A 14153-nucleotide genomic window follows, 5' to 3' on the forward strand; every position below is an offset into this window, starting at 1 on the left:
AGAATTCAAATGAAATTGCAATTGTGTATGGAAGTAATTAGCGTATGAAATTTTTGTTAAAGGATTTATAATGCGTGAAATTGTTGTTGTAATATGCATTGATATGAAATTTATTCTGTTCTATAATTCTTCCTATTTTAACTTCCAGAAGGAGAAGTATTTGTTTTTGCCAGATTTGCCTACTTTTTTCTGTTTGAAGACACTCTGGATCGTTTGAGATCAATATTGGAAAAAGTATGAGTGTGGCTGCATGTATCTGTATGTAATCCAAAATTTGGCCTTTTGTCGAAGTTTTCTCAAAAACGTCTGTATTTGGTGAAACACGTTAAATACTCTCTTTAATTAGTTTTGAGGTCAACTTCTTTAGAATTAGTAGATCAGTGCAAAAATATTTGTCCATGCCTTTGCTAAAAATTCTGATATCAATTGGGAATCTTGGGCATTGCGGCATCAAATTGATGATAAGATAAGATTTACAAACGCTGTATTAGATAAATTCTAAAAATGAAATAATCAAACTTGGGTTACTATAATATATAAAAATAAAGTAATCAAATATAAGAATGGACCAACCGTTGGGTTACCATCTAAAAATTTGATATAAGGAAAAGTTTCAGCCCAATTGCTTATAGGACGTAAGATTATAATTGTTGATAAAAAGAATGTCCGTGCATCGTTGTAATATTTAAATGCTGAATTTAAATTATATTTTATATTTCAAATTTCATCATATATGATTACGTCAACTTCTACAATATTTCTTGATTATCACATCTACATTATATCCCGATATAGTACATAGTACCCACGGTGTTTTATATACTAATGCCTTCAGATTAGATCTTGATGGAACCGATAAAAGGATCATTGCGTATATCCTAGCACGCAAGAATAGTTAATCCTCACATTTCCAAGTTCTAGGAGATTTCATCACGTCAAGTTATTGTTAGCTACTGCCCTATATGCAAATTTAGGAATTTGGTAAATTACTTTTTAACGTGCCACTCTTAAAGAATTTTAAGTAAAGAATATTGAGACTCTTAGGATGGCATTCACAGGCAATTGACGGTATAATAAGTGCATTTGGTGTGAAAATACAGGGAATGATAGGAAACAATGAAACAAATATGATTTTTAAATCAAAGACTTGAAGTCAATTGGAACATAGAGATTTACAAGCCATAAAAATCTCACATCTTCTGTTGCTTTTTTGAAGTACACTGTATCTACATGCAATTTTTTTGGTCACTTTTTGACCAAAAATCACTTCATATGTTTACTATTATAAATTGTCTATTACAATGTTTTCGTCTTACCAAGACTGGCATCATAAGTATTCATGTACTCCGAAGTCATAAACTGGGAAACAAGGGCAGTCTTCCCCACACCCGAATCTCCCAGCATAACAACTCGATATTTGGGGTTTGGTGGAGGCTCCCCGGGGCTCGACGGTTCCGAAGTCGACTGCGATATTGAACCGACGGCCAAATAGCCGGCCCCACAACAATTGTCAAAGGGCGATCTGTCTGAGGCCCTGGAAGGATAGAAATCAAATTTTATAAAGATACATTGCTTATAAACTAAATAATGAGTTCATGTATTTTAGTAAGGTGACCATACTTCCCGGATTGGCCGGGACAGTCCCGATTTTCCGCCTTGCGTCCCGGATTTCTCTAAAAGCAATATTTGTCCCGGATTTAGGTGTTTTGTTCCGGATTGTCCCGGATTTTTAAAAATGTTTTGATTGTCAATATTTTTTTAAATATATTTCAACTAGAAAATTTTAACAGAAAAAATTTGCATATAATTTTACACCAGTTGCTATTTATTTACACCATTCTATACATTATTTCATAAAATGCTTTGAACGAATCCACGACGTAATATTATATTATTAAGTCGAGAGCATAATATATTGAATTACGAACTGAGGCACCTGATATCAATATGAGAACATCCGTGATCTAATCAAATTTTGCTTATTGTTAAATTTATTAGATATAAACGTATATGTATAACTCGGAAATGAAAGCGGAAACTTGGTTCATATGATACAGAAACGTACTTCTTGGAAATAAAATTAAAATTCACATTTTGTAATATATTAAAGAATATTTTACATTATTTTAACTATATTTATTTGGAATAGAAAATCCAAATTTTGCACTATATATAGGCTATATTTTTTTAAATATTTATTGAATAAACATATTAATATAACTTATCCTACGTGTTTTTAGAGTAATATTTGCTCTAATTTCAGAACAATTACGCCCTAATGCGTAAAATCCATTACAAATAAAATAATTGTATTGAACGTGTTTCAACCATATTTTATTTCATTGACGTTTATTAAGTGATACCTATTACTAGAAATACTTCATTATTATTTTAATAAACTTCAAATGCATTTTTTCATTTAAAAAAACAATTGATTAACTATGTAATAATGTGTATGTATAAATCAATATTTGCTGCAAAATTTAATGGTTTAATAAATTTCTATAATCAGATTTTCACTCATATGCTCAGCAACAAAGTTCATAAACTTATGTCCAAGTATCTGAATTTCATATAATGGTAATTCCTCAGAGTATTCCCAATCCTCTGAGATAATATTTTCGATAAGTTCTGTTTCCAAATCTATGAAGCCTGAAATTCCTAAAACGATATAGCCTCTTCATGATCGAAATTGAGAACATACCCGAAACTTAATTCTAAATTGCTTGGTCGACCGAATCGGGATTGACGTTTTATGAGACCGGCCTCCGGTTAAAACGTCTGACATTTCAAGGTATCGTCGACACATCATATCAGTTGTAATCAGATACTGCTAATGAAATTGCATACCCCGTCCGAGGTATCGATTTATGATCCATCTGCTGACAGGTTGAGCTAACGATTATAATTAATTGGTAAAAAATGTAGTGCGTAATGGTATCATCTTCGTTTATTCTATTCGACCAGGCAGAAGTTGACACAAGCCTATTTACTTATTTATGGCAAAGACATGGTAGAGTAATAGGTAATTCCAAGATATTTTGTTATTCAATTAATTGATCAATAATTCCCAGCCATTTACTTTTCCTCCCTCTGAATTTACTTTTGGCTTTTTCTTTGGTAAGAATTAGGAGTCCGTCGCCTTAACGCAGAGCCCAAAATATTTGCCCAAAACTCTGTAAAATCATCTCGTAACCCTATAATATTTTAAGGGGCTTGTTTTGACTATCAACCTTATAACCATGCGAAATTTAATCCAAATCCCAGAAAAGTAGACCTGGGGTTCTCCTTTTTAGTTGAACCAAACCAAACCAAAATATTCAATCCACATATTAGCAGAAAACTCTGTAAAATCATCTTGTAACCCTATAATATTTTAAGAGGCTTGTTTTGACTATCAACCTTATAACCATGCAAAGTTTCATCCAAATCCCAAAAGAGTTAACCAGAGGTACTCCTTGTTAGTTGCAGCAAACCAAAGAGCCTCGATCAAAAGATTTAGTCCAAAAAAATGTGTTGGTCAATAATTCCCATTTAGCTATCCTCGTAAAAATTAGGAGTCCATCACTTTAATGCAGAATTATATATATTCATTATACATTATTATTAAAAATCTAGTAATTTGTTTATGCTGGTTACCTTTTTTAAAAAATATATCCATTATCTTACTTAAAATATTTTATAATCTATTACATAAACAATTAATTTTATATAATTATTTTAGGAATTTTTTTATCAATTCAACTTTGTCAAATCTGTATGCAATGTTAGTAACCACTGACATAAATTGACAATTTGTCAAAATTTAAAACAAAATTTATTAATCAAAAAAAAAGTAAAAATATTTAAAAAATCAAAAAAAAAAAATTAATATACCTAGCAAACGAATAGTTTTTCAAAATTTTAAAGTGAGTTTGTGACAATAACATCAGAAAATGTATATAGTAAATGTATTTATGAATATGCTGGCAACAGTTCACGACAGGCTTTTTCCACGGTTTAATCCATTCAACTGGTTTTCTGATCGTACGGCTCGTAGCCTTCCTACTATTCCTTTAGAATATGCGATGGCAGGTGAAAAAAAATTAAATTAAAAATATAAATCATTCTAGAATTTAGGAACATTTCAAGAAATATAGTAACATAAAAATACTTGAATTTGAACCTAAATATAGTAATTGAACTACACAGCACAACATAGTCATTTAAACAAAACTTATGAATATAATATATCAGAACAATGGTTTTAACAAAGTTAACAACAAATCTTTTTTTTCTTGTTTTGAATTTTCCTTTCCTTCTCTCTTTCGTATTTTGTCATAGTCAAGTTAGATTTTTCTTTTTCCGCTCAATTTTCACTTGATAAGGATGTCGATCAGAAATCATGGCTTAACTCTGAATTAAATTTGATTATTGCGGATATCAAAATTATTAAAATGGTATTTTAGGGACTTATGTGATGGCAGTCGCCGTAGTCGCTCTTTGCGCGTTTGCTTGGTTACGAGTCCGAGCTGGCGGCAAAAGCGGCCGCGGTACTTCTGGAAGATCCAAAACTCACGTGAGATATTATCCTTGAAATACATAGTTTTGGAACAAAATTATCCAGACCATTACAATTTATACGAAATAAATATCCTTCCCCAGCGTGAAGGTCACTCTTCTAAAACTTCTGAAAAAGAACGGGAGGAAAAAGTTAAGAGTGGCACTGGAAGTCACAAACTGAACGTTCCAGTAGAACCAAAAGATGTAGACGAAATGGACGATGCTGCTAAATTAGAAGAACTTGATGAAAAATGCAGACATCAGCGTACTCCTTTTACGAAATAGAGCTCATTATATCTATAATGAGAATATTTTCCATTCCTCACAAGAAACTTCTCTAAACTTCAAGAACACCCAAACTTCAGTAACATGTAACTTTAAATATCTGTATATTTTCGTCGAAATAAAATCAAAAAAAAGATCATTAATAATAGAAAAAAAGACTTTATGAAGATAGATAGATAGAGGATTTAAAACCAAACAAATTTATTCTTTAGTACAGAAATTATCTATTTTAAAATATTTTTCAGAAATTACTAAAGTTCCTTAATTCAATATAATATTGAATACTATGTTTGTTTTAGTTTGTAAAACAAAACTGTTAATTAATACTTTACTTTAATATTTTTTTCAAACAAGCTATTCTAAAATATTTACGTATTCACCACGAATTATGCATCCATGAAAATGGATAGATAATAACGAAAAAATAAAATTACGAATTAATTAAAAGTTTTAATTGAAAATATGTTTACAATGCAATAAGTTAGATGATGTTATAAAACTTATACAAATTGTAAAATAAAAATAAAAATTCTCAAATACTATGCTGCACCTAGGCAAAACGTGCTCTCAACCTAAAACTAGGCAAGTTTCAGGTCAGAGTGTAAGTTCGCATATCTCGCAAACTACCGTATGAATAAATTTAAAAATTTTGTCACAGTTTTGGTAAATTATAATAACAATGTGTGCCAAGTTTAATTAATTTCGCATGATCAGCCTTATTACCTTTCATTTGGGTCCAAAATAACATTTTCCAAAGGACATGTGGTATTGCAAATCATTAATGGTCGAACGATTGACTAATTCACACAAGGATATTAATTAAGTCTTTGATATTTGAACGTCAGACCTTCTTCGTGTGCAAATAACTTTAAAAGGACTATTTAAATTCCGAACATATGTTTATAAATTAGAGATGGATATTGGAGTATAATGTTGTTGCAAAACTTTTGCCAATGAAATTGTTTTAAAATAACTCATATGCTAAAATGGAAAGTGGCTCACAAAGTAAAGATAGTAAAAATAAATATTTAATATATGATATAAAAAATCAACTATTATCTAAAGTATTATATTACAAAAACAACTATTTTAATCACACACCTATTAACAATTTGCGATAGACTTAGAAACAAAATACCATAATAATAACACTCTATAAATATTCTACTTATAAATTATATAGTTTTTTCTTAATTTTACGTTTATTTAATTTGATTTGTTTTGAACCTTATTTTAGAATGTAAATAGAATGCTGTTTACTTTAGAAATTTACAAATTTTTCTGAAAATTATTTCGCACAATTTTTGACAAATAAAACAAAAACAAAAAAACTAATGTACGTCAAATACAATGTAGACAGTTGACAATTTTCAAATGTACTAAATTTTTATAATAATGTTTACTTAAAAATACAAAAACATAGCAAAAATTAAAAATTAAAAAAAAAGGTTTGGAATAACATCCTAGTAAATTGTAAGGTGGTATATTCTTTATATTTTAAAAAATTAATATGTTATGACTTAATTGACAAATTATAAAATTCCTAAGAGGTTAAGATATATATTAAAATCTTACATTAGAAAAAATGATGCAAAAAAATATAATAACTGATGCTATAGGTATGAAAATTTTCAGAAAAGTGAACCAAATATAATTAGAAATGATATAATGATATTTTGAAATGCAATATTAAAATATTACATTCCACATTAAAAGTTTGATTCACTCTACTGATTTTTTTTACCACCAGCAGTGATTTTTTCCGCAAAATATGCATGTAGTTTAAATTCAATTTGCCTCACCTAATTATTGGAAAAATAAGAAAATTTTATTTTCTATAAATGATAAATTTGGTGTACTTTCCCTTGCATTCATTTTTAAATTTCTTCTATTTCAGAAAGATGGACGCAATCTTAAATAAATTCATGTTTTGGCGCGGGGAAGATCTGGCTCCGCAAAATATGTTATCAGAAGCGGTTATGGCCGAGGAAATGGTCCAGGAGACATCTAGGGCCACTTCGGAGGGAATTACTGTGGAAATGTACGCTATCTTGACAGTCGCAGCTATATCTGCCATTTTCATGTTCGGAAAACTCAGAGATAGAAGGAAACCAAGCGTGGGCGCTCCAGAACAGGCTGAGGTCAGTGAATTTAATTTGCTTAAAGTGGTGAAGGGATATATTTGCTTAAAATTGTATTGGGAGATTTATTTGATGTTGGATAAACAGATAAGCTCTCACAATCTATCAACTGATCAAAACTAATAACAAAATAACCATGTTGGGAAAAATGTTGCATTCTTTTTTATCTCGTAAACTTTATTGAAAACTATATTCCATTCTATATAACAATACTCTATTTCCATGTTTTCAAAATTAATCCAAATTGAATTTTGTTTATTTTGATGGGAATTTTAAAATATGATTTAGTTCTAAATAAAGCTCTCTACATATTGCAGAATACATGCATATAAATGCAGAATTAATTTGGAAACATAACTGAAAGTTTTGTGAATTGGATTTGTTTCGAAAACTATAGCCATACGGTATTTACATTGATTTTATGTTACTACAATGTTTCATTCGCTTAAATAATAATAATTCAAATTATAAAAATTTAAAATCTTCTATAAATTGATTACTCACATGCACAGGGTGCCCCAAAACTCAACGTCAAACACAAAAGATATGATAGTAATAATCATAACTACCACAAAAAAAATTGAAAAAAAAAATTATCTCATGTAGTTTGAAAATTATGAGCTTTTAAGTGCAACCTAGAGCTTTGATGAAAATGTGACGATTTTTTGGTTACTATGTTAATTTTGTTCATTTTAGCTTGGAATCCGTAATAAAAAAATATCACTTTTTTACCAAGACTATAGGTTGCACTTAAATACCCAAAATTTTGGAAGTACGTGAGATATATATTTTTTAAAATTTTTCTCATGATAGTTACGATCAATACTTTTTCACTCCTTTTTTGGTTACTTTGAGTTCTAGGACACCCTGTATGATATTATATGCAGCAAATAAATATAATTATATATTCAAATGTTTTTTTTTAAATATTCTTAATAATATTATTTTAAATTTATGATCTTTATGAATTTTACATTAATCGACATCTTGAATTTGTGCGGTTATCAAATATTTTTTTTATAAATTTATAGTAACTATAACTTGATATCAAAACGAAATATTGATATTGTTTGTACTATCATAAATTTTCATTTTGTAGAGCATTTTCTATATTACACGTGCCACAGTAACTTTGTAAAAGACTTTTCGATCCCATTTTCAACTAGTGCATATATTGCTGGAAGATCAAAACATATTAGTAAATGCAATTTATAAGCAATGAAAATTCTTTTGGTCTCTCACATATATCATACATTTTTATCTTATAGAGAATTTTTTGCACTACACGTGCTTCAGTAACTATGTAAAAGCCCTTTCGATCATATTTGTGCATGGGGAAGATCAAACATGTTATTAAACGCAATCTATGAGCAAAGAAAATCCTTTTGGGCTCTTTGAAACCAAACTCAACTTCCAATATGATACAATTATCTCGCAATAAATATATTATACTAAAACCTCTCGTGCGGTACACAAAGCTATCTTTTACGTAACATTTCCTCCTGAAATGTATTACAAAAGGAGGACTTGGTGTATTACCAGGTTGTCACCGCAAAGTAACAAACTTCCAATAATAGCCTTTAATAGAATATCACGTATTTGGTACATGTTTCGAGAGCACAGCACGTGTCTCCTATCGTATTATCGGAATAAATGAGCAAATAAACCGAACATGTGAAATATTGCAAGGCTTTCTTGTGTTAAGCCACGATCGCAACTTTTAACTAAGAGGAGGATATCCTATTGAATAACTTTGTTGAGTTTTAGAATTTTGATACTTTGGTACTGGAAATATTTTGGGCAGGAAATAGACGTGGAAACACTTTGATATTTACAGTCGAAAATGTTAAACCTCTTGGGAACATGGGTATTTGAAAAGTGCAAGCTGCCCATACTTCCACCCATGGTTATGTGGGTGTAATATTTTGGGCTGTAAATGTCAAAATGTTTAATAATTGGCTAAAGGTTTTCAATTAAAATTTTTATTATTAGGGTTGATCTTTAGCAAGCTTAAGGTTTTATATTGTATTTTTTAGTTTATACACAAGACCACAAAAAAGTTGTCTGTACGACGTAATATTTTCAATGTATATTTTACCGCAATCTAAAGTTATAATTAAGGGTTAAACTGTAAAAATCGGAGAGAAATCCCCAAAAAATGTCAAAACCTCGTTCTAGTAATTTTTCTGCGTTGTAATGAAAATCTTAAATTTCTGTCGTTTTCTAGACCTGTGCAACGCATTTCTGCAATGCTTTTTCCCTCTTAATTATTTCTCTTATCTGAATCTGCAAAATTATGTATGACAATCATTGTCATTTTATGATTATAATTTTCTCCACAATATATCTTGTTTAAAAGTAATAAAGTTGGAGCATTCATGTGACAAACTATAAAATTCAAATGTAGCCCGTCAAGCTTTTTTTTGAATAACATTAGTCAATGAACATGGTTTGTCTTTCACGGCACCCGCTGTTTGAGAAAAGCACTATAAGTGTCTCTGAAAAAGGCCCGTTTCGTATTTATTCTCGTTTTTGGCATATAAATCACTTTCGCTATTTCATATATCGTAGACTGACCGTCGGTAGGAATCTTCTGAAAGCTCATATAAATTTGTTTTAGATTGTTCCTTCCTTTTTTATCAATAAGTAAAAGTGGTTATGAACAATTTTTCAAAGTTTCATAGTTACTAATAAAGGGAACATTTCCTATCCTTGAAAAGAAAAAATAATCCAGTAAAAATGAAAGAGAAATAAGACAAAGAACAAGATCTACTATCATCAGATCCTAAAAACTTGAAAGCTTCTTTTTTTCTTTTTGGTGAATTATTCACAATTTTGTCATTTTATTTTAAACTATTTGATCTGCAATTTCATCTTGAAAGTACCTTTATATATTATACATTCTACATATTTTAAATTTGTTTAAAACGTACTCTGCTGAATTTGCATCAATGTCAAAATTAATGGATATTCCTATATTTCAAGTTCCATTCCAATGTTTCGAGCGGTTCAGTACAAAAAATTTGAATCATTACTAAAAATTTCTATTAATTTTTTAGGTTAAAATATATTCCAAATATATAACCATATAGGTACTATTTTTTCTATCTCATATTTTTTACTAGATCAGTGCTCTAAGCAATAGTTTCAAGTAAAAGCTTTAGGCTTAAATCTATCTCGAATAAATATATTTTATCAATACAAATCATACATATTAAAAATTCGCTCAGAATATGTTTTACCAAATTTCCCTCGACCCTCCTACTAAACCCTCACCCGTGGTTTTGCTTATAATACCCCCCCATGAAAGCTTTCTCAGCGCGGTGCCTTATAATAGTACTAGACGTACTGAAACAAAGCGTTGAATAAGACCACAGTGCGTTTAACGCAAAAGCTCAATCCGAGGAACAAAAGCTTTGAAGACAATTAAAAAAGACCACAGATTTTTTGTGATCGATTTTCTCGGTCATCAGGAGAAATGAGAATATTAAGTAAAATTAATTATTCCAAAGATATAAAAAACATTTTACAATGTTATTTAATTTACTTGATTGAAAATTATCAATTACATAAGTCCAACAATTAAATTCATCAACCAAGCACTTACTTTATTTGGTTGGTTGTATGTAGCATTATTAAATTAATCTGCTACATATTCGTATTTTTGATAATTTAATTTACCTGGTTTTAGTAATATTATTTTATAATTAATTCTTCATGCAAATCCCACATGCATTTTAATTCAATTTATGTTCATTACTTAAGCCCTTTAATATTTACGAATATTTTTCTTGCGCATTATTTAATTTAATGGTAACTAGAATATTGCTTTAGTATATTTATTTAGAGTATGTAATTTATTTAAGAAATAATTAATAATTCTTTTATTAAAATGGATCTTGTACAAAACGTTGACATTTATAATTTTTCTGTTACACAGCGCGGCTGCCAAAATGGATTATGAATTCCCATGGCCTGCGATTATTTGAAAAAGAAGAATGTAATGATGAATTGCAAGATTTTTTAAATACATTAAGTTTGTAAAGAAAAACCGAAAAACATCTAAAGAATTTTTAATGTAATAAATAACAAAAATGGTTCAATTCATTTTAATCATATATGCTAAAGTAGATTCTCATAATTCAAACAAAAGCTCATTTTTATCAGAGATCATATTTGCAATATGATTTGGTAAATAAACTCATAATAAAATATTAAACGATTCGTATCAAATATAAGTCCATTTCGCATCTGACTTTGATGTCAAGATGTTTGCAGATTGAAATGGTTTTAATATTATATGAAAACAACATCAAGGTTTATAAAATACTTATATATATATATATATATATATATATATATGTATATATATATAAATTTATTAGAAATGTATTAAATAATTTTCAAAAAAATATTTAAAAAATGCATATATTAATCCTTATTTAAAACTACCTCAGTAATTTATTAACCTAAAAAAAATATAAAATTTTTGAGCTTTTTTAAAAATAATTTTAAAATATCAAAATATAATACATATATATTATAACAAAAATCTAATTTATCCATTATAAATAAATGGAAATATAAATAATTATTATAACCAAATCATAAAAAATTTATAGATGACTTTTGTCACCGTTCACCGTTTTTATTGTGCATAATATAATTCAGTCCAGATACATCTCTATTTTTCCTCTTCGAAAAGTTACAAATTAAGATTGGCATATGTCAAGAAGAGAATTTAAGCGACAATTCCTGATGAAGAATATTTGATGATCAACGACTTTGTTCAGAAAACATTGTCAATAAATCAACTTCAATAATAAATCACAATTAAATTAATAATTAATAATAAACAAGGTAATAGAAAATACCAAAATATAAGGTTGTTGAAATACATATTGCAAAACAAACCATTAACATCAAGTAAATTAATAAATGATCATTAATATTCTGTCCACGTTTCTGAATAAAATTAGTGCCATAGTTTAAAAATTTATAAAAATGATTTACGCTAATTTGAAATCCTCTAATTCCCGAAATAATTAAAACAAATTATATAGCATATTGATTGATAAAAACAGTATAAAAATACATCCCAACTTCGGTATTATGAAAATTAGTTTCCATAACTCTTTACGCATGGAATAATTCTAAGATTAACTTGTCAGCTTTTAATTCAGTATAATTATGTTTATTATATAATCAGGAAATTACGTGTCAGACAGTTTAAAATTGCAGAACTTTAGAAACAATGAAAAGATCGTAACCTTATTAAAAGTTTGACATATTTCTCGCAAAAATAAGAAGTATTATTCACCCTAGTAAAATAGATAATATAAATATAAAATTTTAGTATGAATACTTTAATTTTGATAATTAATCAAGTCAAAAAATTGGCAAAAATAATACGATAAAGCTGCCAAAAAATCAGACATTTGATATATTTGATGGACCTTATCCATATTGGTCCCAGGGGTAGAAGATCTACTTATAGATATAAAATTATGTTAATAGTAATAATAGTAGTGAGGTAATTTATTTGATATTGACAAATTAAAAAAAACAAGCAAAATACAGTAAAACCGATCAATGTCAAATATCTGATAGTTTTGGACGATTTATCTGAACAATATACCCTTTGTTATGTGAGCAATAAAACCATTCCCGAATACATCATCATAAAACATGTTGAAATGTTAGCAAGGAAAATAAAACATTTCCAAAAGTGACTTGGTTATTTATAATAAATTGTAAAGCCTTTTATATTTAAAACTTGAATTTAATACTTTGAATTCATTTATTAATATAAGTTTTAAAAAACATTTGTTAGCAGTAGTCATTTTTGGAAATGTTAGTATTGAACTGTTGATGATCCACCAAACTTAAATTTCAAACCAGTCAATTATAAAAAAAGCCGCACCAAAGCGTGGCCGAGTTTGCTAGTACATATATACAAAATTATGTTTTTTTCTATATAATTCAAAGAATCATATCATCAAAGCTCGAAACTTCAATCTCGATTCCATTTCACGGAATTAGCAAAGAATATGCATAACTACGATGTCCAAATACCCGATGGTATAAATTTATTAGTATTCATATTCTGGTGGTGTTGTAACAACAAAAGGTTGTGTGTTTATGTAAATTTTGGTGAGTGTACGCGGAATTGGTATATTTAAGCCCGTCTGTCTGCCGAAAGCGAAGGATTTGGATATTCGTGGCGCAACGTAAGCCCCGTCGTGTCTATCTTATCTATTGTGCTATCCGGACCGATGCGTCGACCAGACGGATAATATAGGAGAGGATCTGATATAAGATGACGAAAAAAACAAGTAATTTGGATTTTCATATGTTGGTTAATCATTTTTATTAATATATTTCAATATGGTAGGTGCTTTCAAAATTATTACGGATATCGTGGGAAGTCAGATTTAACCACTTCGGAACGCGCCTTAAACCGTTACCCACAGCCGACAGGCATCGTTCATAGACAGACCCTGTTGTGGAGTTATTTTAATTTGAAGCAATCTTTTTACTTGGACGTGAGAAAGGATTAGTCATTTATACACAACTAGTTCTAAATTTTCAAAACGTAGCATTAGTATCAATATCAATGAGGTGCTATCTTTAAAAATTGTTCTGCACAAGAGTTAGATTTAATTTAATGCAACCTTTTTGCTTGGACGTGGGAAGGTCCCAGTGTTTTATACGAAATTAGTTTGAAATCAACAAAATATTGCATTGATATTCATCAGATTTTATTTAACACATTTATTTCATTTGCATGTAAATAAATCCTGATCAAAACCTTTAAATATGAAATTGGTAATTTTAAATCTATATCAAAATATAGGATTTTTCGGGATCAAAACTATATAATTTTCTTTAATATATGGAAATAATGAAATTCCATGGATTGAATGTATAGTTTTGTTAATCCAAAGGCTTAATATCGGGATATTTATGATAAAGAAAGTTTTACGATTTTTTTTTGTTTATGATTGATCTTCTGATCATTTACTGACCTTTTACTTCGTAACTTGGAGTGACAGATTTATATTTAGAAAGCCAAATTTCTTTTAGCGTTCCATGGTAAAAGGCAAATATCCTGGTAAATTTTCTATTATTTTTTGTAAAATGATTTTGCAATTTTAGTTATATTTCAATATTGTCAATTTTAAG

The 14153-nt window shown here is 28.7% G+C and overlaps 1 protein-coding gene across 1 annotated transcript in view; it reads right to left on the reverse strand.

Moving 5' to 3' along the window:
• Positions 1-14153, reverse strand: part of LOC113383097 — a 45946-nt gene that overhangs the window by 4931 nt on the left and 26862 nt on the right. The window contains exon 4 of the mRNA XM_026621350.1: positions 1317-1534. Within this exon, the coding sequence (XP_026477135.1) occupies positions 1317-1534 (218 nt within the window). The remainder of the gene's footprint in view (positions 1-1316; positions 1535-14153) is intronic.

This window comes from Ctenocephalides felis, unplaced genomic scaffold (assembly GCF_003426905.1).
Source record: "Ctenocephalides felis isolate EL2017-DRISC unplaced genomic scaffold, ASM342690v1 CF-g0.4_SCAFFOLD_03570, whole genome shotgun sequence".
In the NCBI taxonomy this organism is placed as follows: Eukaryota; Metazoa; Arthropoda; class Insecta; order Siphonaptera; family Pulicidae; genus Ctenocephalides; species Ctenocephalides felis.